At 42.1% G+C, this 27,303-nt stretch overlaps 1 protein-coding gene across 33 annotated transcripts in view; it reads left to right on the forward strand.

Annotated features, from left to right (window-relative positions):
* Positions 1 to 27,303, forward strand: part of DIS3L2 (DIS3 like 3'-5' exoribonuclease 2) — a 344,867-nt gene that overhangs the window by 189,171 nt on the left and 128,393 nt on the right. For all 33 annotated transcript variants that reach the window (XR_011439882.1, XM_023642560.2, XM_023642568.2 and 30 more), the window contains one exon: positions 12,849 to 12,928. Coding sequence is in view for 32 of the 33 variants with exons in the window: in XM_023642560.2 (XP_023498328.1) it covers positions 12,849 to 12,928 (80 nt within the window). In the remaining variant the exon portion in view is untranslated. The remainder of the gene's footprint in view (positions 1 to 12,848; positions 12,929 to 27,303) is intronic.

Consider the following 27,303-nt stretch of genomic DNA (forward strand, 5'->3'; position numbering starts at 1 on the left):
TTTCCTGAAGATGGGGTGGGAGTGGAGAAGTGGCCTCTGTGTGTCACTACCCTCTGCAGCCAAGGGGGCGCCTACTGTAGCTAGGGCTGCTGCTAGGAGAGCTTGACTTGCCCTGCCCACCTCAAAGGGAGACTTCGTGTCTTTTGTGGTTTTTTAAATTTTTTTTTTTTTTTTGAGAAAGGAAAACTAGATGAGTTTCAGTGCCTTATTTGGAAACTCTCTGGAGCAAACAGTAATCATGAACACGTTTTTCTCTTAAAGTCTAAGTATTTAATATTAAAATCAGCCAGGAAGTCATTACCAGCCTGCTTTTTACTTTTAAACAATAGGGTCAGCTCTGTGAACAGTGAAACAGAATTTTGGCCCAAAATGAATATTTAAAAGACACACAAGACTACACTTGGCTTTCCCCATTAATGAGAAGAAAGAATTCACACTTTTTTCTGTTAAATTTACAAAGTTCTACTCATGCTGGCCAAAGTAATGAGAGAGTCCCTCATCATCCTGAAATATAGCAGAAATTTCTATTGGTGTTTTTGTTTGATACATTCATGTTATTATTTTCAGCAGTAAATTTAGTTAAAATGCTTGTGTGTGTCTCTTAAACAAGTCTCTTAACTTGCTAACAGAGACTCTAGTGAATGTTCTCAGTATTTTGCAGAACCATGCAAGCTCCGTTACGGCCCATTCATGGTGCTTTAATCATCCTCTTAATAAAAAGCAATCATTTGGGGAATACATTTTCCAGGCAGTTCCCCTGCCTCCCAGGGGGAATATTTTGAGGCCTCACGGTACTATAGGATTAAAAGACTTGACAGGGAAGCTCTAGAATTCTTGAAGAGCTTTCTTTGAAAGATTCATTGTTGTGGAATCTCCCTTTGAAAGAGACCGCTTTATCTTGCTCCTAAACATCTATAGGACAGACATAGCACTTTCTGAAAGGAAATTCTGGGTAGTGTAGAAGAACAAACGTATGTAGGTAATCCCATATGGGTAGTGTGTAATTTGAAGAATGATAGTTCCATTTTTATGGTTGCCATAACAATCATACAGTTGTGCAAAAAATGTGTATAGCTTTTATAGATGGGAACTGGCACCATTGTAATGATTCTTCTCATATCAGAGCAACTGTTTTCACATCTGAAAAATAGGGGTGGCTTAACCCTTCCCCAGTTAGCACAGCATGTTCCCTGAGAAGGCTTTTTGGAGCTCCAAGGCTGTTGAAATGTATTCACCACTTACATTTGCATTTTAGCCTGATAAATGGATTGAGAATTAAGGATGATGATCCTTTCAACAGCAGGTTCTGAATTCCTAGCTTGGGAATTCAAAGGATGAGAAAAAAATGCTGTTCCTCAAATAGAAATCTAGGAGCGATGTCTAGACATAGTTAATTCCTTGACTTTGTGACTATTCTTAATTTCATCCACTAGGATTTAAATCCGTTAAATACTGGCCTTTTCCCCCATTGTGTTTAGTCTGTGATAAAGTTAATAAAATTTGGTTGCAATTTCTGTTTTATTTTTACATATTCACTATGTCTCTTCTGGAAATTGCAAAGCAAATTTAAAAGTGTAGTATATTGAAGTGAAAATATATTTATATTCTTTCTTTAGTTACTTTTTCTTATTTTTGTATACCTTTCCAAGAGAAAGTACTTGAGACCTGACTTTCTCTGACATACTAAGGAATATCCACTTTGAATAAAGTTGGTATCAGAACTGGTTGTGGATTTTCACGTTGAGTGTGAAAAGTCATCAGATTTGGATTTGGTACCTAAAAATGAAATCATTGTCAACTTAATCATTATCAGAGAGAAACTTTTCCTCAAACACATTTGGGGTAATTATTACTGGAATGCTTCTGGAATGTTTAAATTTTAAACTTAAAGATAAAATATGGAACTAAGGGTAGCTAAAGGAAATGTCACCTTCCATTGAAATAAAACTTCTTGATCTAATTAACTTTTTTCAACACCGTCTCTTTTAAATCCTGTCCCATTAAATCATCGTTCTGCAGTTCTGTGACCTTAGGCAAGTTACTTAATCTCTCAGAGCCTCAATTTCTCTATCCAGAAAATGAGAGTAAAAAGTAATACCCACCATTGTTATAATTCTATCCTCTCAAGAGGTGATTTCTAGGACGTAGAGAGAAAAAAGTTTTTAATGAGAGCAAGATTTCCCATATATTCAAGATCTCTGATATGCTTATTTTCGGTATTTTCGTAGCCTGTCTTAAAGTAACTCCAATCTGATATTTTAAATCCGGTTTATAGGGAAACTCTACTACTAGAGGTAAAAGAAGAAAGAGAGATGTTAGAGAGAGCTTCAGATAGAAAGACTTTCTGACGCCATGGGACTCAGCTCCTCTCATTGCTCCCTTAGGCATGCAGAGCCACATTCTGAACACCTGCAAGCCTAGATTTAAGATCTCTTGGACAGGAAGTAAAAAGAGTACAGAGGCCGAGCCATCTCTGCTCTACGTACAAGCTGTCTTGGTTGAGTTGTACCCGGTAGTTCAGTGCCTTTAGGTGAACTAACTTGGTGGATTCTGGGCCTTTGCACTAGCTCTTCCTTTTGCCCAAGTCCTTCGCCCTCATAAAGCCCATGGCTCATTCCCTCACCTCCTTCAAGTCATCTTCAAATGTTATCGTCTCATTGAGGCCTGCCCTGACTATCCTATTTGTAATTGTAATCAGCACTTCCAGTCCCTTGCTCTCTTCTAATATTTCTTCCTTTTTTAACTTCACAGCACTTAAGTACAATACCATTTATTTTCTGTCTCCTCTCCCACTAAAATGTAAGTAGGTAGGAATCTTTGTTCTCAGCTACAACCCAAACACCTAGAGCAGTGGATGCCCAGTCATTGTTGAATGAGGGAATTCTGGCCTTCTTTCTCTTGACCTCTGATACCTTCTTCACATTGATGTTCCAGTGGTTCCTACAACTTCGATGTGTTCTTGACACAAAATAAGTGAAAATTTATGAAAAGAACTACAGTTACACACAGTTATAAACCATTTAGAACAAGAAAGGGATGGGCCTATTTCTTGGGAAGAGTCATGTTTGAAGGGCTACATGATGAAAGAGGGAGCCAGCTAATTCTTGTGCTACAGAGGGCTGAATTATAAAGTTTCTCAGAGTCAGATTTCAGTTCAGTATATGAAGATACTTTCTATTAGTTAGAATTCTCTAAAATTGAATGGCTTGCCTAATGAGGCAATGAACTCCACCACCCCCTATCCTAACTCTATCAAGATGTGGGTTGATTTTGGTTTGGAGGCATTTTGGGCGTAAGATTTGGGCTAGGGTGACCTCTAAGGAACTTCCAACTCTGATGATTCTATGATTCTGGTCCTGAACTGATATGGAGTAATTTGCAGGATTTGTTGTTAAGTGAAAAAGCAAGTTGCAAAAGAGAATTGATAGGATTTTGACTGTATAAGAAAGAAGAGAAAATTAAAAATATTTACCAAGGAAAAGCAGAAACACAGAAAGGATAAACCAGAAAATGATAAATATAGTTATCTATCGGGGATGGGTAGGAACAAGGTAGAATATAGAGATGAGAATAAGACTTCTCTGGGTATACTTTAACTTTAAACCATTTAAATGTTTTTAATATTCAATAATAAAATTAAATCAACTCTAAAAGGAGATAAAAGCAAAATCTCTAAAATTGACATGAAACAAAAATAAATGGTCCTAATGTTTAGCAAATACATAGCATCACCACATACAGAAAAAAAGAATTAAGTAACTTTTGGGCACTCTGCTTTTGATCACTCTGACTGTATACCCTTAGTCACTATATTCTAAAATAAACTCCAAAGAAATCTTAAACTTAGTAGGTTCTTTGTTGCTAATGGTATTGGGATTGTAATTCCAAAACTATTTTGAATATTGATGCCATTGGGAGCTGAGGTTCTCACTGGGAGAATGAAGATGTGAGTATGGAATGGGAGAAGAAGGACGAACTCTGTAGTATTAGATTTCAGTTGGAGGTGTTAATATGAACTCATAATTTTTAAACAGTGTGTTAGGTTGAACCACTTGAAATTAACAGTTTTTAGGCCACAGGTGGTCAAATATCAGCAATACCATATGATTTAACCCAGTATCTTTTAATTCTGCTCACTAAAAGGGCCTAGAAGCAATGACAACCCAGTAGTAATGAGCATGAAGTACTCTATCTAGGTTTCTATATACCGTTCGTTTCTCACCAAAAGAAATCTAGGTTCCTTAGAGTCAGGGGCAGGAAACATAGAAGGTGAGCCTGAAACATTTGCTCTGCCAAAAAGCGTAGGAATGCTCAAAGAGTTGTGAAGACACACCCGCAAGGACACAGGGGATCACTTGAAAGGGCTCCCACCAGTCTTAATTGGGACAACTTGAATATCAGAAAGAATGGTAATGGTAATGGATTTTAATACATTGAATTTTTTTAAAAAAATCGGTGAATCTGTAATAATACTGAAAAACAAAAATAAAAACAAAAAAGTTGGGGCAGAGCAGGAAAAGCTCTTGACAAAAGAGAGCCACCTAATAAATGTAGGAGGCATTATAGGATTAGAAAAGCACCATTTTACAACTTGCAAAGTTATGATTGATTCAGGCAAAAATCATCAGTAGATACCCAAATCAGTGGTTGAAAGGGTTTTTGAGAACAGGGTAGTTACGTGATCTAAAAGTCTTATTGCACAGATTATTTATTAATTACAAAGACTGGAAGGTAGCCTTAAAATAGAAAGATCTGGCTATTAGCATCTTAACCAAGTATTCAAATCTGGGCAAGCTGACAATTTGTACTTTTGGAAGGAATGCAACATGAAGTATACACTATCAGCTGTGGAGTAGTCAAGCCAAAATGTTCACCCAGCATCTAGTCAGGACTCAAAACCTAACTTTCTGTTTATAGGAGATTAAGAGAAGATTAATTTTGCCACAGTGGGTTTGTTTCTGTCCCTTTCTCTCTTCCTCCTTCCATGGGGAAGCAAGTTGATAAATCCAGAACATGAGACATTCTACAAGACAACTGGCCTGGCCTCTTAAAAAAAAAAACCAGTATTATTTAAAAAAAAAAAAAGATAGAGGGACTGGTATACATTAAACAGACTAAAGAGACGTAACCACTAAATTCTATGTGTAAACGTTGATTAGATCCTAGATGGGGAGGAAAACAGAAAATTAAGGACTTTTGGGGGACAGTTGAAGACATTTAAATATGATCTGTAAACTGGCTGTAGGGAGTTATTAATCTTCCTGGCTGTGGGGGAAGTATTGTGGCTCTGTAGAAGAATGCCCTCATTCTTAGAAAACGCGTGCCAAAGTATGGAGGGGCACGGTATCATGATCTCTGCAGCATGATTTTACATTGTTCATATGTGAAAAAAAAGGAAAAGCTAGATATATAAAGGGAGGGAGGAGAAAGATATAGCAAACAAATATGGCAAAGCATTGACGTTTGGTGAATCTTGATGAGAGGTATATAGATGTTCATTTTACTATTCTTTGAACTTTCCTGAAGGTTTAACATTTTTCAAAATGAAAATTGAGGGGAGGAAAGTTAATTTAGCGTATTCTCTCAAGTTTGAACCATGACTTTCCTGGCCCATGCCATGGTCTCTGCCCAGCTTGGTCCTGTGGCTTCTGCTCCAGGCTGTTGTTTTTTTGAAGTATAAAAAGAGACACAAAATGATGAGAGGTTCAGTGGGTGAGTGAGTAAACGAGCATAACAGGGGAGACCATTTCAGTCAGTTCTGATTGAGTCTCATCTTATCACTGTCCTTTAGAAAGTAGTCTAATAACTACATTCACTTGGTATAGAACTTTGCCAAAGCTTGAGGTGGACCTTGTGTGGACCCTTGATTAGAAACTCCTGGTCGAGTGAAAAGAGCCTGTCCAGAGCATTGCATCATTTCTTTCTGTTCACTCCATGGCCCCATATGTGTCACTTCATCACTAGGGGGGAAGAGAAGGGACAGATGGACCATGGTCTCTTTCTGCTTTAAATTGACCTTAGTCTTTTTCTGTTCTGAAAATCTGTGATTTGTGTCAGACTTTTTAGCATCTGTTGTGGCAGTAGGACTGAGTGAAAGAGTATTAACATATCCACAGCTGCCATTAGAAAACATAAAAGGTCCGGCTCTGCTCCACCAAGGGGGGATGAATGCTGAGCCCAGCTCCCTTTGCCTGTAAGAGGAGAGGTCAGCACATCACTGAGGAAAGTCAAAGTGAAATGGAAGCTCAGATGAATTCAGCATCTGACTTGACTGGACCATCCCAGCACCCATTTGGCTGGGCTCTCCACATGATGCTCCATAGGGACACATTACCATGGATCAGTGCTCCAGCTAGTTAGTTATTTTTCCTACTCAGTTTACATAAAATTTTCTGGTTTATATATAAACTCTGATACCATGTAATCTAAGAAAGTGTTTAAGTAAAAATTTTATTCTTTATCCTCTTAAGGTTATTTCTGAAATTTTTTCCATTCCTTTTCACCCATTCACCCTCATTGACCCAGATCCTTCTGACCAGAATTGCTTCCTAGCAAGGAGACAAACCCAGAGTCACGGACAGAGGAGGGCCTCTATAAATTTTGTTAGTCTGGAAGTGGTCCCTGAACCACAGTTTGTAAAACACTGTTTTATGAGAAAAGAAGATGGGATGAAGACAGAAAAGGACACCCTTGGAAACAATAATACTGTGGTATGACCACAGGGTTGGATGCCAGGAGGTCATGAGTTCTAATCCTAAATCTATTTCCCAAGACACAGTGGCAAAATTGAATGGAAAAGTGCTAAAGAGAGCCCTTTGGTCATTTTTTCATTCACTTCTCCATCAACTATTCATTACATGTGTGCCTTCAGCGCTAGAAGAGAAAGAGAGACAGGCCCATATCAGAGCCAGACCTTGAGGAGCTCCCAGCCTTGTCATTGCAATAAGACACGTCCATAAGTAACCACTAGCATGCCAGGGCAGTGACCAGGGCCATCAGAGAGGGACATTTTGCAGGTATGGGCAGGGCAGTGGGGAAGAAGCAGCTTCTACTCTGTGGAGCCATGAACGTTCCCTGGAAAAAAGATGGCATTGCAGCCAGGCCTTTAAAAGCTAAGTAGGTCTTAGACATTGGAGATTGGTGGGGAAATGTCCCAATGATAGGAGTGGCATGAACACCATTTCAGAGAGCAGAGGGTGTAGTGAAAAGTTTAGTATGTAATATACGTGTTGGGAGTTTACAGTGTAACTGTTTGGGGCCGTATCATGAAAGGCTTTGAATTCTAAGCTGAATTTCTGTTTTACTTAGTAAGGAGTTGATGAAGGTTTTTCACCAGATGCATGCTTTAAGATGATTAATCTGGCAGCACTGTGACCTGGGGGAGAGCAGTTTCTGTGATGGCCAAAATCCAGTCAGGTGAATAGTGGCAAACTGGTGAGTGAATGTTGCTGTGGAGACTGGACAGCTGTTCCAGCTGCAGGGAGGCAGAGATGTTGGTACCTTGATGAGGAAAAGGACGCGGGGTCAAAGGAGGAGTGTGTGAGTGATGGAAATTCTTTCTATGCTTTTGTTATTTCCTGGGATTCTTGGCCAGGTCTTAAGGGATTATAGAAGGTTTTTAGCTATCCTTCATCTGTTCTTTTCCCAGGCCAATGGTTTTGAGTAAAACAATCTTAGAAGTTTTCTGTCACTTTAAAAAGTTCTACTAGGCCCTCTAGTCACGTGCCTTCAGAAATTTCAGTTACATAACGTTGCTCTGAATTGGAATTCTGCAGCCTCATGAACTGCAGTCTCCTTCTTTCCCTCCCCCATCTGGCACTTTATTTTCTGTGGGTCAAGGTTTGCTTCTTTCTAACCATTGTTGCAGAACTCTTTAAATATTTGGTCTCACAGGTTCTAAAAGCTGGCAGGCCAGGCTGCTCCCTGCAGGTTGTGAGACCAAAGCCTTCCAGAAAAGGAGCCAGTAAAATCCCAAGCATGTTAGCAGAGGGTAACAGCTGCACCATGCACCGCCCCCATGGGGCCGGGCTCCCAAGTGCTGAGGCCAGCAGCTCCCAGCCACTGTGGCCCGCAACCAGAAGGAGCTCTCATGCACCACATCATGGCCGATTCATAATTGTGGCGATGACAACAGATTAAACCACTGGCTCTCAGCACTGAGGACTGGGGTTTGTCAGGGTCACTCATTGTTCCCTTGCTTCTCCCAATTTTCCATAGTGAGAGAGCAAGTTTGGAGTCACTGCTACATTACAAATACTTGTTGGGAGCTCTCCGAGTTTTACTCTGTTTAGAAGGTAGTTCTCTTAGTAGCCCATACTGAAAGTCTCTCTTTCTTCCTGCGTTCCCTCAACATGAGATTCTGAAATGCTGTACCACTCAACATACATATGTATTTATTTATACCCTGCTTTAAAAAAAATGATTTAAGGAAAATTATATGTATATGCAGATATACATACAATGCAGTGAATTTTTTTTAAAATTAGGATATGGGGCAAAAGGAATATGAGTAGGAAAATTAGGCACAGTCGGGATAAACTTTCACAGAGTTCAAACTACAAATAAGATCCTCTTGAGGCAAGTTGTAAATATTTTTTTTGAGTTTCCTGGCAGCCAAAGCAAAGAGGGAAACCTAAAAGGATAAAATTCACATGTTGTAAGATACAAACAAACCATCAGCTCAAGAAAAGAATGAGTCCTTGCACTGTGTAGACTTCCCCCATAAGTGCTCATAAAAGGGAAACTGAGTAATCAAAATGGCAAATCCCTCATCAGCTGGCCTGCAGTGAATAGCATAGCTGTTTGCTTAACTTCTCGCAGTGTCCCTTGGAGTAGGCTTGGTGGCAAGGCCCCATGTGGGACAAGGACTCCACTGGAGGCCTGTGCAGGGTGTTTCAGTGCAGTTCGTCGCTTCTCAAAGGGTACTCTCCTGAGGAACCTTGCATTTGGGAGGCGCTCTGCCTCAAAAAAGTGCCAAAATCAAATGAGTCTGGCAAGAACTATATGATACCAGCATGTTGATGGCTCTGAGAAGTCCTACAATTAAGAAGTTGGCCCAGCATTCCCCAAACTGATTTAATCACAAGACCTTTTTAAAAAATTGAAACACTTATTTGGCACTTTGAGAAACATTGATCTAAAACAGAGGTCAGCAAACTTCCTGCTAAGGGCCAGATAGATGTTTTAAGCATACAGTCTCTGTCATGACTACTCAACTCTGCCATTGTATCAAAAACATGGCAGTGTTCCAGTAAAGCTTCATTTATGGATACTGAAGTTTGAATTTCAGATAGTTTTCACGTGTCATGAAATAGTACTGTTCTTCTGATTTTTTTTTCAACCATTTAAAAATACAAAAAGCTTCTTAGCTTGCAGGCCATTCAGAAGAAGGTGCAGGCCTGATGTGGTCTGGGAGCTGGAGTTTGCCACCCCCGATCAAGAATAATGTGTGGATGGTGTGTCTTTCCAGCAAGCCTTCTTGAACACTGTTCCTCAGAGTTGTTTTAATGTAAACTTTTTTGGTTTGAGTGCTTCCAGGCTAGTCTAAGATTTTTCTCAGAAACAATTTGTGGGTCCTCTCAAAGAAGACATTTACAAACTAATAGCTGAAGCCTTAAAGTGTTACTGTGTCACATATGGCTGAAACAATTTGAGACTGAAAATGCTCCAGTGGACGTTATCAATCATTCATAGAAATAAAAGTCAGAACAGCCAGAGACATTTAATTTTAAGACAACATAATTTCCTAGTCCACTCTCCAAGTAAACCAGTAAACTGTGGCCCCCACCAAGCTAATAGACTGTTCTTTTTGATTTTTGACTAGAGAGAGGTTCTTTCAGCTTCTTATGATGTCATTATAATGAAAGAATGGGACCAAAACATTCCCACCACCAAATTGGACATTTCAGTTTCAGTTCAACAAGTATTTATTGAGTACTCAGTATATATAAAGCATTTTGCTAGCCTTTATGAGGGATACAAAAAGGAACAAGAAGCGGACAGTTCCTTGTTTCCCTTGTGAATCACGCTCAAGATCCTCACCAATTTAGAGCCCGTTACTGTGGTGTCAGGATTAATTTCACCTCCCTGTCCCTTCCTGTCAGCATGCTTTCTTTCATTCATTCAGCAAAGACTTGTGAGTTGTAGCCTCTGTTCATAGCGTTGGAACACAGCCTCCAGGGATCCTGCTTTCCAAGGGACACGTTTCTCTTTTCCTCTTGCACTCTGGCATAATTACAGCCTTTTATATAGGGGAACAGAAATTATTTCTTTATATCCTGAGACCTCAACATTTATGTTTCCCATACTGTGTGTGCCTCTCTTGGACTGTTTAGTGAGATGAGCAGATCTCCTGATGAACACTCCTCCTGGGACTGTGTTCCACATGCTCCTGTTCTCTCTGCCAGAGTGGCACCCACCTTTCCCTCTCCTCTTCTCTTCCTCTACCAGTGAGTTCATAGTTTGACCAGATTCATAATTTTAAAGCTATTGACTATATTAAGCAATACAAGTCTACAGGATTGCTAAACATCTTTATAAACAATATTATGTATCTGATGGACAATTATTTTTAATGGAAGGGGATTCTGTATAGTGCTAATTTTTTTGCCATTTTTAAAGGTAATACTTGGTTGTAGTGAAAATTTTGAAAGATATGGACAAGGATAAAAGAAAATTAATCCAGAATTTCAGCACCCATTGATCAATTCTGTTAACAATTAATGTATATTATTTACTTTTCTTGATTCAAAAATCACATTTAAAATTTTAAATTTTGAGGGCTGGCCCAGTGGTGAAGTGGTTAAGTTCGTGCACTCTGCTTCGGCGGCCCGGGGTTTATGGGTTTTAGATCCTAGGCATGGATCTAAACACTACTCGTCAAGCCATGCCATGGTAGCATCCCATATACAAAAGATAGAGGAAAGTTGGTGTAGATGTTAGCTCAGAGCCAATCTTCCTCACCAAAAAAAGAATAAAAAAGTTTTTTAATTTTTAAATTAATAAACAGTAACATTGACCTTTTTTTGTTGGACAGTTCTGTGAATTTTAAGACATGTATGGATTCATGAGCGTACCACCACAATCAAGATACAGAAAAATCTTATTCCCCCAGAACAAACACCCCTGTATAATCACAGCTTCCCTAGCCCCTGGCAGCTACTGATCTGCTCTCTGTCATACAATTTTGTCTTTTTGAGAATGTCATGTAAATGAAATCATATGTAAGCTTGTAAGAGTGGCTTCTTTAACTCAGCCTATTACCTTTGAAATTCATCCAAATTCTTGTGTATGTGAATAATTTGTTCCTTTTTATTGCTAAATGCTATTCCATTGTGTAGATGTACCATACGTTGGTTATCCATTTACCATTTAAGAGTCTTTTTAATGTTTTAACATTTCTGAAATCCTGAAATATATTAAAATCAATGTATATATTTAATGTGGTGGAGTTTTTTGTTTCCCTGAAAAGCTATTGTTGAATTGATGGTGTATCTTAGAATCAGTACTGTCTTAGAATCAAGGTATTGTGGTGGTGAGATGATCGGTGTGAGGGATCAGAGAGGGCTGTTGAGGGTTAATAACCCTCCTACTAGGAGTAAGGGAAGTGAGCGGTAAGGAGGCAGATAAAGGAAGGCCCTGAGACCTTTGCAGGCCAGAGCCCAGAGCAGCTTGGCAGCCTCTGAGAGCTTTGGGGAAGTTTTGAGTAGAGGGGCAACACAAGGAAAGATGTCTTTAAGAACAAAGCCAATCTAATTGTGGTGAGGACCATGATGTCCACCATCATCAGTGGTGATGAGTCAGGAGGACTGACTGCAGTGGCGAATGGCAGCAGTGGTGCTGCTAGTCCTGGAGGAAATGGAGGAAGAACTTGGAAAGAGTCCAGGGGAAGCAGGGAGTGCTAATAGAGAGCTGTGTGTGGGGAGGGGAGGGTGGTTCCTGCTGAATACCTCAACCTCCAGGCCAGCGCCTGGAGAGGAAAGGGCAGGAGGTGTGGGGAACTGAGGACAGACTTTGCCCAGATCTTAGGTATTTGCATGGTAGGAATGGGTGGGCTGGGTAGGGCATGTTATCTGGGAAACTCTAAAGCAAAATGAGAATGTCCTAGGGCTTCACAGATTAAGAGTGAGATGTGCTTTGGGATACTGTGTGAAGAGAAATGGGCATAGGGTGTACTTGATTCTATGAGCTTGGGTGAAATATACGATTATTCCATGGAAACAAACTGTGAGTAGGGCCATTTCCAAGTGAAATTGTATTACGGCTAACTGTAGGGCCCAAATTTTTTTGCAAAAGTTATTTTTGGGTCCTATCCCTCTGTGTCACAACAAGACAGGTGATTTATTCTTTGGCACACACCACTTTTGCAAGAAAGGAGAAGGAGGAGTAAATCATACTCATTTAGATCCTTGAAGGACATCCATCAGTGACTGAAGAGGGAGGCAAAAGTAGGAATTGACCATTGGAGAGTAATTTACCAAAGGGACTTGCCCCTTTTTTGTCAGATTACTCTTCTTGGGAAGCCTCATTCGTGGAAGCTGCCTCATTTCCATCTGCTTGCACTTATTCTTGCTCAGGATCAGGGAGGAGTTGGTGCCAGTTCACAGAAAGGAGAAGAAAGACCCTCAGAGATAGTATGGAGCCTTGTTCCCTTCCCCCATTTGTCTCTCCCCAGTCTCACGTTTTACTAAAGACCTCCTTCTCAGAGAGACATTATAGAAGTTACTCTTCACTTTGCCTACCATTTGCACATTTGCAAAGTAAAATAACTGTTCTTTAAAGCTATACTACAATGGGGTAAAGTTTCTCTTATTTGTGGCATTGCTAATTGTATCTTCAATCTTTCCTAGAAAAGACTGTATCTTCACCATTGATCCGTCAACTGCCCGCGACCTTGATGATGCCCTCTCCTGCAAGCCACTCACTGATGGTAGGACAGAAATTTCTATACCATTCTGGGTAGCAGGCAGAGTGCATACCTGTGTGGTCGGCCTGGCTGCCTTGTACTCCCTAGGCAGCGTGATGTGCAAAGTTGAGTTTGCTTTGTTCCTGAACTTGCCATAGGCCCCTGAGCCCACCCAAGTATGTGACATAAAGATTATGTTCCTGTGGTGACTTTGGTGAGGGTGAGAATAAGAAATGTCCTCTCACCAGGACCCTTCTTGGGCCTCAGAAGAGGCAGAAGTGAGGGCAGAGGGACTGATTCCAGACCTTGGCCCTTCAGGAAGTTCCAGGTTGGGTGTGATGTGTTAAAGAAAAGAGCCTCTAAGCTCTGCTTAGGAGAAGCATAGGGTTCTTTGCCTGAATTTAACAGATTGGGGTGAGTCCAGGGGTACTCTCTGAAGGCATACTCAGCAGTGGGTGGTAGGAACATCTTCCCTGAGGAGTGCCCCTCGCAGTCTGAGTGGAGAAGCCTGCAATGCTCCCAGTACGTCTTCATCTATCCAGCAAATTGCAAGAAGCAGCCATTAGGGGTTCTTTAAACATTCTTTTGGGATGGAGCTAAGCAGCAAAAAGTGGGATTTGAGGCCAGTGGTCTTTGAAAACCACACTGGGGGAAAGGGAAAGTGTGTGTGGTATGAGAAGAGTAATCTCTGTCAATCCCCTTTCTAGGGCCCGCCTAGATGTGCTGCTTTAGCTACTTCTGCCCCTCTCTAAGGGCGGTGTCTAGGTGACTGCTTTGGCTTTAGTCATTCTCGGATATGGCTTTGGCACTAACACGGCCTTTGACGGCTTGCCCGTGATGAGTATCCACCCTTGCGGTTTCAATCTGCTGCAAAGTGTTGATGGCCCAGTGGCCTGGTCTTTTAAAACATTGCAGAGGTGTTCACATGTTCCGTTGACACAGAACTCCGTGGGTTCAATGTGTAATCTCTTCTGTGCTATAGTAGGCAGTGAAGCTTAGTAGACAGAAGGCTGAGAGACAGAAAGCATCATTGCCTAAGAAGCTTTTATCTTCTTTTAGTGGGAGTCCTCTTTGACACTGGGTGAGATTGCTCAGTATTTTCAATTAAAGAAAATTGAAAGGAAGATAAAGCATAAAGAGAGAAAAGTCCCCACAGAAATTTTAGAGGAATTATATATTTTTAAAATCCAAAATTTGAGCAGCCTGCTTTAAAAAGCAAATACAGGATTGGTTTCTTATATTCTGAGCAATCTCGGCTGCATGCAAAGGCTGGGGCATAGCGCTGTCTCTGTGAGCTCCACTGCCCTGAGTCCCTGTGTGAAGAGTGTCCCCAGGCAGAAAGCCAGGTGATGGGGGACCTCAATTCCTGTATTTCCCTTCTCTCCAGGTTCACAGCCCTGCTCTATCTGTAGCCTAATGCTTGAGAACAGTGGTTTCATTTATTTTGTCTACTTTTAGAGTTGTTAATGGCAGAAGGATAGGTCTAATACCTGTTACTCCATCTCAGCTGGCCCAGATGATATTCCCCTTGCAAGGACAGCAGGGAGCAGGCACATGTCCTGCCCTTCTCACTCTACACAGTGTTTCATGTCTAGGATACCAGATTACTGGCAGAGGTTTCATGTAGGGAAATGGTAAAAGTTAGGGCAGGAAAAGTAGAATGGGGACGAATTGTACACATTTGTAGGTTTCCAACCAAAGAGTGTTCTTCGTCAGACAAATGAAGACCAGTTGCTTTCAACCTGTTGTCCAGGTACCGTAGCCAAAGTGAGGAAGATAGCTTAGCAGTACGAGATGAAGGAAGAGCAGAGGAAGTAGAGGCAGAGAAACATGGTTATCGTTTAGGGATGTAGGTAATAAGAAACTGGACTGGAGATGGTGACAGTTTTAATGGGGGTAGGGAGGACAGATGTGAGAAGAGGGTAATGACAGAAGAATCAATGGAAATGGATGTTGCAGTTGAGGGAGAGGAGTTCAAGATGGGGCACAAGTTTCAACCTGGGTGATGAGGAGATGGAATCCACAAGTTAGAAACTGGGAAGGCAGGAGGACAAGCTGGTTTGGGAGAGACTATGTCTACATGGAGTTGGCTGTCTGTTGATATGTATTTCTGTAAGCTGCTGCAAATCCTTTTCAGAGGAGGTGAGGGACAAATAAGCTAATTGTATGTAGTCCATCTAACTATATACAGAGAGAGCCCTGAAGAAATATAGACAAAGCACCAAAATGCAAAGAGTGATTATGTTAGGATGATGGGATCATAAGTGATTTTTCTCTTCTCTAGTTTCCAAATTTTTATAATATGGTAATAATAGTTTTATAATGAAAAAAATTTTGTAATAAAAAAATTTTGAGGTGCCAGGAATCACAGGCTGCCCAGTAGTGCACTGCACCAGGTGATCAGATACCTTCCATCTGCTTGGTTCTTCTTGCATTCCAGAGGAGTAATTAGCATCCGGTCATTTGGCCGAGTAGCAGAAAAAGGACATGGAAAAGGAGTCAGGGAAGAATCTGAAAAAACCTGAGCTGGTCAGTCGAGTGTTTTTATGGTGGCACTTCTACAGTTGGCCTTTGCGACAGCAGTTTCTGCCAAGGCCATTTATCCAGGGAGATGAAAAGTGAAAGTCTGTTCCAGTTTGGATTGGGGTGAGGTTGGCTGAGTTCAGGTTCCGTTAGTTACCAGTTCATGTCAACTCTTGCTTAGAGGAAAAAATGTTTAATGTTTCAGAAAGCAAATGATGTTTTCTGGGCATATTCACATTATCTATAACCATTTGTATTTAAAGAATATATAAAGGTCCAGCTTTCCTTTGGTCCCATTGAAATCATGTGAATGACTATTCTGTGAAAATAAAACATGCAGACAGATGTAACTTATTTAGTCCTGACTTTCCCTTTCTGTGGAGTTCAGATGTACCCCCAGGATTTGTTACCACCGTCTCCTGTAGATGCGAGACTCAGAAATTACAGTCTGCAGATAAATTCTGCAGAAATGCAGTGACACCTGTTTCTAGTAGGTCGTGATTAGGTTGGAAGACTGAGGAGGGAGTGCCCCCTACTCTTGAGGAATCTCAGCTTTGGAAGGAATTCTGCCAGTCCTCCAGCCTGGTAATTCCCCGCTTCTTGTAGTCTATAAACACTCTTGAGTGGAACATTCCCATGAGCATTCCTCAGCCAGCTAACTTTAACGTGGAGTCTTCCACTTTTACTCAAGAAAATATTTAATAGTGTAAGTGAATGAGTGGTGTATCATGATAACCCAGAACCTGAAGACAGGAAATCACGCACTTCAGTGTTTTATTACTGTAACAGATCATTTGCAACACACCTCACAGTTGACCTCACCACTCAGATGTGGGAATACCACAGTTGTCGCATCATCCTCTGTTTTTCAGATTACCTCTAGAGCATCCACTTATTGAATATCCAGATTGCATTTTTAACTCTACCTTACAAGCAGCCCATTTGGCCTAAATATTGCATGACTATTAGGAAATCCTTCCTTGTAATGATTTGAAATACTGCTGACTTCCTGTACTTTTCTACCTATTGGTCCCATTTATGCTCCTTTAGTCTCTATAGAACAAGTCTTGTCTGTCATGTGGCAGCTCCTCAGATGTTAGATAACAGCTTTCATGTATACCTCAGTCACAACTTCTTGGCTAACCATCCTGTGTATTCTTCCATGTTCTGTAGCTTATGAAGTTTGAGCCTGTTTCCCAAGTCATGGAGTTACTTCCGTTTTTATGAGGTCTGATGTACATGGCTGCTATATCCAGACTCCTCTTTTCTGGCTGTCCAGGCGTGGTGACTCTCTCCCAGCTAGTTCTTCCTTATTGAGGATTGAGTCCAGAGTGATAACCACCCATTCTGTTCAATTAAACAAGCACTATTGCTTTGCTCTAGCCTCTGAGGGAGGAAATTGTCAGCCAGCCAGGCAGGACCTTTATTCAGCTTTTAGGTGATTCAGGCCCCCAACAGATCCTACAGGAAATTGATGTTCACCGCTTCTCTAGCTTCTTGTTTCTCTAATGTTTTATTCTCTGAGTGCTCTGCCATTGAACATGGCAGGATTGTCCTAGCCAGGCCTTAGAAATGAAGGACTGGGGCTAGGGAGAGAGGGGAATGGAGAACGACTGCTAATGGGTTTGGGGTTTCTTTTGGGAGTGATGAAAATTTTCTGGAATTAGCTGTACAGTTGACAGTTGTACTTTGTGAATATACTAAAAACTGCTGGGGGAAAATGAGTGAATGGCTGAATGAATAAGAATAAATAAACAAACAAATCCATTTATCCTTGAGGCTTTCTGCAATTTGGAATTTACACCTTAACCTTAACTTAGCAGGAATGCTGGACTGGCTAACCATAGTCACATCCCTCTTGTGTGTCTCTCCTCCTTGCTGCTTTCGTCTCTGAACTGTGAAATTCTCATCCAAGGAGCACACCCCTCTGCTCAGCCACCTGCTCATATGAGCAGGAACTTAGCTCCCTGAACTTAGCCATCTGACTCAAAGAAAGAAGTATCTGTCCTGCTGTCCCCTAATAAGAAAATGCTCAGATAAATGGACATCAGCCAGCCAGAGGGACCTGAGGAATGCAAACTACCTACTATGCTGTAGGGGGCGCCAATCTTCCCACTGATTTGCCTCTGTTACCTGGCTTTCTCTTCTCTGAGGGGGTAGGGAGCTCTCTCCCCAGGAGTCCTTCTCAGGCAATAGGAACAGGAGACCAGGAGCAAAGCCTGTAAGAGTCTCATAGAATTCCTAAACTCTGTAACTTCCCCTTATGATTATATTTGTCACCTGCTGAGAGTCTGTAATCATGACTGATGGCCTTTAGAGACAGTGAGGAGAGACTGTGCCCTGCTGTGTGCCAGGCTTAGACCAGACAACCTGAGGGATAGAATTGGCGGTAGTGGTTTTAAAGAACAAGGAGCTGAGATGAAGTCTCTGGATCTGCTACTCAGAAGGAAAAGAGAGCATGGGAGTCCTGGAGCTTATTCGTGACAGGTTCGTGAGTAACACAGCAGCCAGGCCAAACCCTCCTCGTGGGCTCTGTTCTCCCCTCTGGGAAGGCCATACCCAGCAGCCTTTCACCCCAGCCCCTTTACACTTCACTTAGGTCGGCTTTCCTCCTCTCACTGTACAAACTTAAGTCTCCATCCTATAAAACCTTCCTCCACCCTGCTACAGCCCCAGGAACTTTCACCTTCCCTCATCCATCGAGACACCTTGGAAGAGTAGTCTGTACTTCGTACTGCTGCTACTTTCTTGCTTCCCACTTATTCCTTATTCCCTTTGCAGCATGGCTTCAGAAAGTTCGATGACACAGGTTGTCCCTGACCTCAGCTCACCAACCATCTGTGCAGCATTTGGCTTTTTGTCTACTTTTCCTTCTTGAAACTCTCTTCTTTGGACTCAGAGGGCCTACTTGATCTTGGTTCTAATTTTTGGGCTACTTTTCTCTGGTTGCCTTCTTTAACTTTTCTTTCTCTGCCCACTGCTTTGTGGGAGTTTGCAGAGCTTCTGCTCCAGTCCCTTTTGTTCCATCCTCTGCCACCAGTGCACCTGTACTCCCTTTGCTTGGAGGGCTCTTTCCCTGGAGAGCCACATGGCTGAGTGAAGGTTTGACTGGTCACTTTCTCAGTAAAGCCTGCCCAAGCCATTCTGCCTCTCATTTCTCCCCCGCCCCCCACTTCCTCTCCACTTGCCCTTCTTGACTTTTTTCTCTCACTACTCATCACCCACTAACATAGTATTGAGTTGCTAACCTTGTTTCTTATCTATTTTCCCACCATTCACTGCTTGCAGTGTGAGGTGCTCAGTGAATCTTTGCTGGTATTTGCAGACCCTCAAAAGGGGAAGGATTTCTCAGGCGGAGGAAAGAGTGTGTACAAAGCCCCAGGATGACAGAAATATGGTATTTTTGAGAGAACAATACAGATTGTGGAATATCTGAAATGTAAGGTTCCAGTGGAGTGGTAGTGGTAGATAGAGCAGGGAGGAGGTCGTGAATTCCTTTGTAGGCCCTGCTATGTTGTTACCTTGTTATGTTATGGAGAGGATGTTATGGAGAAGGCAGCATTTGTGTTGGAGAGCAACATCATCCATTCATTCAATAACTGTGATTTGAGGACCAAGTACTTTGCTTTGTGCTAGATATACAACAGAGGGAAACACTCGACAAGCTTCCTGTCCTCCCTGGTTTAATATCAAGTAACATTAGACCAGTAAGTGTGGAAATGACCCATGGTTTAGATGAGGGAGTCGGGTGGGGACAGATGGTATCATTTTAACCTAGACTTGAAGAATAAACAGGGGTGAACCAGACAAAGAGTGGGGAGAAAGAATATTTCAGGCTAAGGGAATGTGGAAGCCCTGAAGTACAAAGACCTTGGCACCTAAAGGAACTGAAAAATCAGTGTGGCTGAAACATGGCAGGGTGGGAGGAGCCTGTGAGGTAAGTCAGAAGAGAGGCTTGCAGGCTGTTGCGGAGTGGAAGTGCTATCCTGAGTGTAATGGTAAGCAAAGAGTTTTAAGCAGGAGAGAGTCCGGATCCCAAGTGCAGGTTGGAGAGATCGCCCTGGGCGGCAGTGAGGAGGCTGGATTGGAGTGGTGAGGTTAAAATGCACTAGGTGAGAGGTGGTGAGTGCCCCAACCAGGGCAGCAGCTTGGAGCCAGCACCGGAGGGAGGCATTCACCAGGAAAGAAAATCAGGGCAGCGCTTTGTGTCTGGGCAGCTGCAGGAGCCTCTTAATGGCTCTCCCATGTCTGCTCTTTCCTTCCCGCATATTGAAGCCAAGGCAGTCCTTATAAAATGTAGATGCCATCAGGTCATTCCCCTGCTCCACTCCCTCCAAGATTTCCCATCCCGCTGGGAATAAAAACCCAGGTCCTTACTGTGACCTCCCGCCTTCTCTGCCTACCTCTTCTACCTTGTCCCTCTCTCACCCGCTCTCCTCTAGCCATGTGGCCTCCTTGTTGTCCCTCAGACAGGCCAGGCTGCTCTGCCTCAGCACTTTTGCATTTACTCTTCCCTTTGTCCAGATCCCCCTTCTCCCAGATCCCTCACTACTCTTAGGTCCTGCTCAAGTGTCATCTCAAGGAGGCCCTTCCTGACCACCCTGTCGCCAGCCTTCTCTACCCCTCTCCCTTCTTGGTTTTCTTTAAGGTGCTTGTGTGGGTCTGCCCCCCTGGATGGGAAGCTTTATGCAAACAGGGATGTCATTTTGTTCACTCTTCAACCCTCAGTGCCTAGAGCACTGTGTGGTACATAGTTGGCACATATGGAAATGTTTGTTGAATGAATTAATGAATGAATGAGTTAATAAACTTTTGGTATTGGAAGATAAAGAATCTAGAATGTCATCTAAGTTCCTGGTTTTGGCACTGGGTGAAATGTAATGCCATTCAATAGGAAATATTGAGGGGAACTGGTTTTGGGGGGAAAGATGCTGAGTTCAGCTAAGTGCATGTTGAGTTTGCAGTCCCTGAGAGACATCCGGGTGGAAATACCCAGGGGATGGTAATACCAAGTAAAAAGAGTTTGCGGTGGAGATGGAGATTTGGGAGTCATCAGTGTGTGAGCTGGGAGAGGTGACCCAGGAGGAGTCACAGACTGAGAGGAAGACGCAGGCCTGACCCCTGGAAGAGATGCCCAAGAGAATAACTGAGAGGATAAGGCCAAGGAGACTGGACGCAAAGCAGAGAAGGGAGAGGAGATGGGCAGAGCAAGCTAAATGGTGAAGAGTCGGGAAGGACGTAGGAAGGTCAGGTGAAAGAGAAAAGGTAGACGTCTGTGGGTTTGGCAACCGGGATGTCATTGATGACCTTGGTGAAACTAGCGTCAGTGGCTTGGATGAGGGGAAGCCAGACTGCAGATGGTGGAGGAGGGAGTGAACACAGGTGTGGAGTTTGCTTTCTGTGAGAAGCTGGGCTGTGAAAGGTGTGTGAGGCGGGCAGGGCTGGGTCAGAGGAGGCTTTTTCTTTGTTTTTAAGATGGAAGTGATTTTAATGTGTTTCTGTATTGAGAGGTGAGAGATGTTGAAGGAGAAGCTGAAAATATAGGAATGAGAAGAGTTGATTGTTTTGCAAGGTCTTGAAGAAGAAGATGTGACTGAATTGAGAGTGTAAGTGGAAAGTGAGGCCAAGACATGGTGAACACCTCTTTCCTGGAGACAAAGAGGCGCAAGACATGGGAGTGTCCGCTGCCATTGAGTCTTCACACCTGACCGAATCCACTTTGACTGTGAGAGGAAGGGAACTGCCTGCTGAGGGCGGAAGAGGAGTAGGAGGGGGAAGAGGGAAAGGGCTCGGGGAGGGAGCTGGCCAGGAACCCGTCATACAGCCTTACTAAACACCGTTCAGGTGGGCTGGGTTGGAAAACTACCAAGTCTGCATGATTTTCTTCGATAATTCTTGGCCTCCTAGGTGTGGGAGCAGAAATTGCAGTGATCCAAATTTGGAGGTTTGCTAGGAGGGAGAGCATGGTGGGCGCCAGGACAAAAGTGCTGGGACCTTGCTTCCCCTCTGAACCTGTTTCTTTTCATCCCCTGCTTTTATAAAGGCATCACCTGCCACCTAGTCAGCCAAGTTTTTTTTTAAAGGAATCCTGGAATCACATTTGATTCCTCTTCGTCTTAGCACTGTTGTCATGGCTTTTCAGTAATTTCCCTCCCCGCTCCCTGTCTGTCCTCCACCTTGCTACCCAGTTATCTTTTCTGCCATGCACACACCAGGACCAGATGATGTTGCTTTTATGCTTGAAAATCGGCTTGTACCTACAGATACGGTTCACATGTTTTAGCAGAGCTTTGTTATCAAAGCACTTAAGATTAGTCCCCAACCTTCTCTCCCACCTTCCTCACTTCTCCATGCCACTTCTCCCAAGGCACACACTCACGCACGCACATACCTAATGGCCTTTGTCCTCTCCAGGCTCTGCATATCCACTGTACTCTACCTGCCTCTGAGCCTCTGCTGGCCCTTTGTCCTCTGCTTAGAATGGTGGCCTCCCTGCCTACTTCTGTATCCAATTCAAGAGCATGATAAAACCTCTGCAGAACTTTCCTCTCCTCCTGGCATGATGAACCATTCCTATCCTCTCAGCACATTCTCTTCATGTCTCTAATGCAGCAATAAACATCATTGCTTCTGGATTTAACTCCCCTTTTTGCTTGTTTCCTAAGGGCGGGGCATTCCTTGCGTATCTCTGTACCCTGAGTACATAATGGTTCCCTGCATTTCAAAGACATGTGTGGTCCGGTCAGTTTACCCAGGTGGCTTTGTATGCAGCCTTGTATGCCTCAATCATTTCACCCTTTTTCGTTGTAGGGGAGGAAGACATTTCCTCTACCCTCTCTGGGTTCGTCTGGCCAGAGAACGAATTAAATTCACATGAGACAGAATAGCAGGAGAAAATTAAACAAAGCTTTATAACATGTATACATGGGAGAGGTCAGGCAAGCTGAGCAACTCACCAAAATGGTTGAAGCCCCCACCTTAAATATCATATTCAGCTAACAACAAAGGAGGATGTTGGGGGAGGGGGGAGTCAGTTACAGGAGGTTACCAGAAACAGGAATAAGATTATTACGCAGATTTAAGTCCTTGCCTTTGGCATTGATTAAGAGTTTCTAGAGATAAAGTCATCCCCCTCTTCTTCCTGGTACAGAGGGAGGGACCTTTACAGATGGAGATTTCCTTTACAATGTAAATGTCTCTTACAAAGGGTAAGTAAATTCTACTTTTCAGTTGCTTTCCTGTCTGCAAAGTAACCAGTGCCAAATAATCATGCCAAAGAGACATATGTTGGGGTGGCCAATTCCAGGCCCCCACATCCTCTTTCATGCCTTGCCCTCTTTATTTCCTCCGTGCTTCCACCCTTAAGTGTGTGAGTTGCCTCTGGGCTTATATGCTGACATATAAGCCTACTCCACGTGCTCTCTCCTAAAACAAGTCTGTTTCTTTGGAATTAGATGTACCTTTCCCTCATCGCAATCAAGTCTTTCAGTCCATCTCATCCTGTCTCAGTGACACTATAAGATCACTGAATAACATCTTAGGTTCATGATGTCTGTTCCTCCAGCTCTCTGAATTGCCATATCAGAGGCTCACTTCTTCCCCCTTATTCTCTTACATGAGTATCTTACATAGCTTGCACTGCTCTCCTCACTTTGAACCTACAGGCTTCTACAGCAACTTATTTCATGGCTTTATTTTGTCATTTTTCTTTTTCTCTTCCCTGTCTGTATCCTTGCTATTTCCAAATTCAATTGGTAAGTGCTAATTTTCTGATTAACTTCCTTAATGAACCTTAACATGATAGTGAAAAAAAAAGTTTGTGATACAAAAGCTAGGCAGAATCATCAGTATATCCTTTCTGAAGGAATTAACCCTCAACCAAAGCTTTAAAGATTTGCCAAAGATAAAGTTCTAGTAAACATAAGTTCACATAGGGGCCAGCCCCGTGGCCTAGTGGTTAGTTTCGCATGCTGCACTTCGGCGGCCTGGGGTTTCATCGGTTTGGATCCTGGGCACGGACATGGCACCACTCATCAGGCCATGCTGGGGCAGTGTCCCACGTGCCACAACTAGAAGGACCCACAACTAGGATATGCAACTATATACTGGGGGGATTTGGGGAGAAAAAGCAGAAAACAAAAGCAAAATGTAAGTGCACATAAAAGTCATGAAACATGCAAGGATACAGCTAAAGCAGTAGTTGGGGGGAAATTTTTAGCTTCAAGTGCTTATGTTAGAAAAGGAGAAAGTTTTAAAAATTGAGCCTATAAAGCTTAGCTTCACAAATGTTTAGAAATAAGGGGAAGGCATGAGATGACTTTCTATGTGATCATATACTGTGGGTACAAGTACTGAACCAAAAAAATGGGAATTTTCTATTATAACTGTAACAGTAGAAGCCCCCACTCCTCCCCAAAGAAATACACAAGACAAATAACCAAACTCTCCTATGCCTTTCATGTATGTCATAGTGAAAAACAGAATTCATTTACCTGAATAACAAAAGTTCCTATTTCCACTTTTGGAACTGCCAAATGGAAATCTTAAAAATTAGATATATTGGGGCTGGCCCCGTGGCCGAGTGGTTAAGTTCGTGTGCTCCACTGTGGTGGCCCAGGGTTTAGTTGGTTCAGATCCTGGGCGCGGACATGGCACTGCTCATCAGGCCACATTGAGGTGGTGTCCCACATGCCACAACTAGATGGACCTGCAACTAAGATATATAACTATGTACCAGGGGGGATTTGGGGAGATAAAGCAGGGGGGAAAGAAAAGATTTGCAATAGTTGTTCGCTCAGGTGCCAATCTTAAAAAAAAAAAAATTAGATATAAAATATCAAATATAGCTATATTAGATCTCATTTTTGTTTTTCTAGTATTAGAGTGCTATTAATTGTCAAACTATAAATTTCTATATATTGTCAAACCGTTGTATGTTTAAAAGAAAATTTGGCATGTTAGACTTTAACTTTGGAAAGAATTTGAAACATATAAACATGTAAATATGCTTTTTAATATTCAGTTTCTGCATTTTTATATTTTATATCATATGTGTAATATATGGTGTTTGTGTTCCATAAGCATTTCAAATATATTTTAAATAAAAGCACATATTAAAGTTTGAAAACAATAATCACATTAAATCAACTCTAGTTAAAAAGCAAAGATTTAGACTGGGTAAATCTAACTTATGCTGTTTATAACAGACACGCTTAAAACATGAAGACAGAAGGATTAAATGTAAACAGGTGGGAAAAGCTATCTCAGTAATGTACTAAGCAGAAGAAAGCTAGTATATTTTTTATTAATGTCTGACAAATAGATTTTAAGATAGAAGACATTACTAAATGTAAAGAGAGTCACTGAATGATTATTAGAAGGGTCAGTTCATTGGGAAGATATAATGTCAAACATTTATTAGCAAATAATATAGTTTTGGAATATATAAAACAACAATTGACAGAAATACAAAGAGAAAGTGATAAATTCATCATCATAGTGGATTAATTTAATATACCTTTCCCAAGAAATGATAGTTCAAACAGACCAGAAATAAAGTAAAACTATAGAAAATTTGAACAGCACTGTTAACAAGCTTGCTCTAATAACCATATCTACAATACAATACCTACAAATGAAGATTACACATTGTTCTCAAGCACACAAAAAATGTTTATAAAAATTGACTTTGTACTAAACCATTAAGCTTATTTCAAAAAGTCATTGGTATCGTATAGATCATGTCCTTGGATCAAAATGCAAGTAAATGAGAAATAATTGCAGAAACATTTTTAACTTAAGAAAAATTCAGTAAGTTTGGGAAATTTAAATATCTCCTATAACCCTCCTCTCTCAAATCACTGGTCAGATAAATGGCATAAATCAGAATATACGTGATGTTATGCTTCCTATTAATGCTTGAATGATGAGTGAGTGACCTGCCTCCTCATGGCTGAGTTTACCTCTGTCATTGCCTTCCACACAGAATTCTAGATGCTCCCTTCCATAGGACTTAGAGTTTCTACTCCTACTACTTTTCCCACACCATCCAGAATCACTCTTTGAAAAGTGATTCATGCTGGTCGACTTACTGGCTACCCACCAGAGAGCCAAAGATTACTTGAAAGCCTTTACCACCAAGGGACCATCAAAAAGGAAACTGCCTTCTCTAATTAAAGAAACTCAGATTCCCAAAGATAAGCAGTGGAGGAAGGATTCCCAGATGGGGAAGAAGCTGGACCATATGGATATTCTCCCCTTGGACATCCACTTCCTCCTTAGTGTAGTCACTGCTCCCTTTGCTCACCACTTTAGGGGGTGACAGGACTTGTTACCACGTTGGTCCAAGTATGGTACCCATAATCTTTTGCTTAGTACCTCAGGCACAACTGAAACTGGACTATAACTTAAACAGGCATTTACAAATGGTTAAAAGATAACAAAAGGAAGATAAACAGAGAGCAACAAAGCATCCGGATCTGCCTTCTTTCTGCTGCTCCTAGATCCTGTTCTACCTAGGTCCTGAGCTGTCCCCACACTGCCCAGACATCACCCAGGCAACCACACCTCAACACCTACCCTCCAAAAGTCTAGACCTAAGAGATTCTAGAAAGAAGGCTTGGGCCTACTTCTTGGATTTTCCATTTCCCATCTGAGGACTTGCCCTTTCCCAGGAAGAGTAACATTAGGGAGGTTCATTCCCTTTGGGCAAGAATATGCCCATGGCTTGCTCAGCAAGCTCCACTGAGAGCATTGTCTTATCAGTACACAAATGGCAGTATAATTGCTGCATACTTAAAGAAGCCAAAGGTCATTTGGTTATACCTCTGTGGGAGACCTCGTCTGCTGCTTCTCCTGCTACAGCAGCCAACCTTGAGGTCACTTAAAGAAAGCATTGCATTACGTCGTACTCTGCACCATTCCTCACCTTGCACATGGGTATTTTGCCATGCCTTACAGTCCTTAACTCTGGCTGGACCCCACTTCACACCTCATGCCCTCACAAACCCCCCATTTACAAGGGAGAGCAAGACAGATGCTAGACTCTTGTCACTTAGGTCATTGGGTGGGGAAATAGGCTTTGTAATCAGAGTCTTACTTCAAGTGCTACAGAGAGAGCCCCGCAGCCTTCTGCTGTGTGAGCCTCCTGAAGCTCCATGCCTGTCTTGCCTCACAGGAGGGCCGGAGGGGACAGATATATGTATATAGACATAAATCTTGTATATTCTCCTGAGGCCATCAGGAGGCAGCCTGGCACATGCCTGCTCTCTCAGTACTGGACCACTCCTTTCAACCATTCTTCACACCTTGAATTGTCTTTCTCAGCTTTCTGGCTACTAATCTTGCAATTGTTCTCCTATTTCAGGCCTTCCCTAGTCATTTGGAATTTGACTTCATCTCAGATTAAACCCCCAGATTCAGCCCCTATATTCTCTTAGCCCATTGGTTATGCTTCTCCCTGACTCATCCACGTCACCGAGCTGGACCCTGAAATGCCATGTTTCAGAGGGATACCTTTCCTAAATATTGAACACCGTATTGTAAGAGCCAGCTCAACTTAATTAGAAAAGTTGACTGTTAGCTGTTGGAAACATATGCCATATGTAGCTTGAAAATAAAATCTACATGCAACATTTAGTTTAACCCAAAAAACTATGTTTAACATCTGCTCTTTGTGTTCTAGAAGAGAACCCTGATAACTCTTCCTTAGATTTTTGGAAAAGAAAAATTCCGTTTCAGGGCAGGTTTGTACTTGGATACATTTTTGGGTTTTTGTCTCTGACATCTTCATGATGCCCAGTGCTTCGAATGCTATTCCTCCTACTTTCCTATGTGAAGTCATTTCTAATCCCAGTTTTGAAACAGATTTTTCCTCT

Source organism: Equus caballus, chromosome 6 (genome assembly GCF_041296265.1).
Source record: "Equus caballus isolate H_3958 breed thoroughbred chromosome 6, TB-T2T, whole genome shotgun sequence".
Taxonomy (NCBI): domain Eukaryota; kingdom Metazoa; phylum Chordata; class Mammalia; order Perissodactyla; family Equidae; genus Equus; species Equus caballus.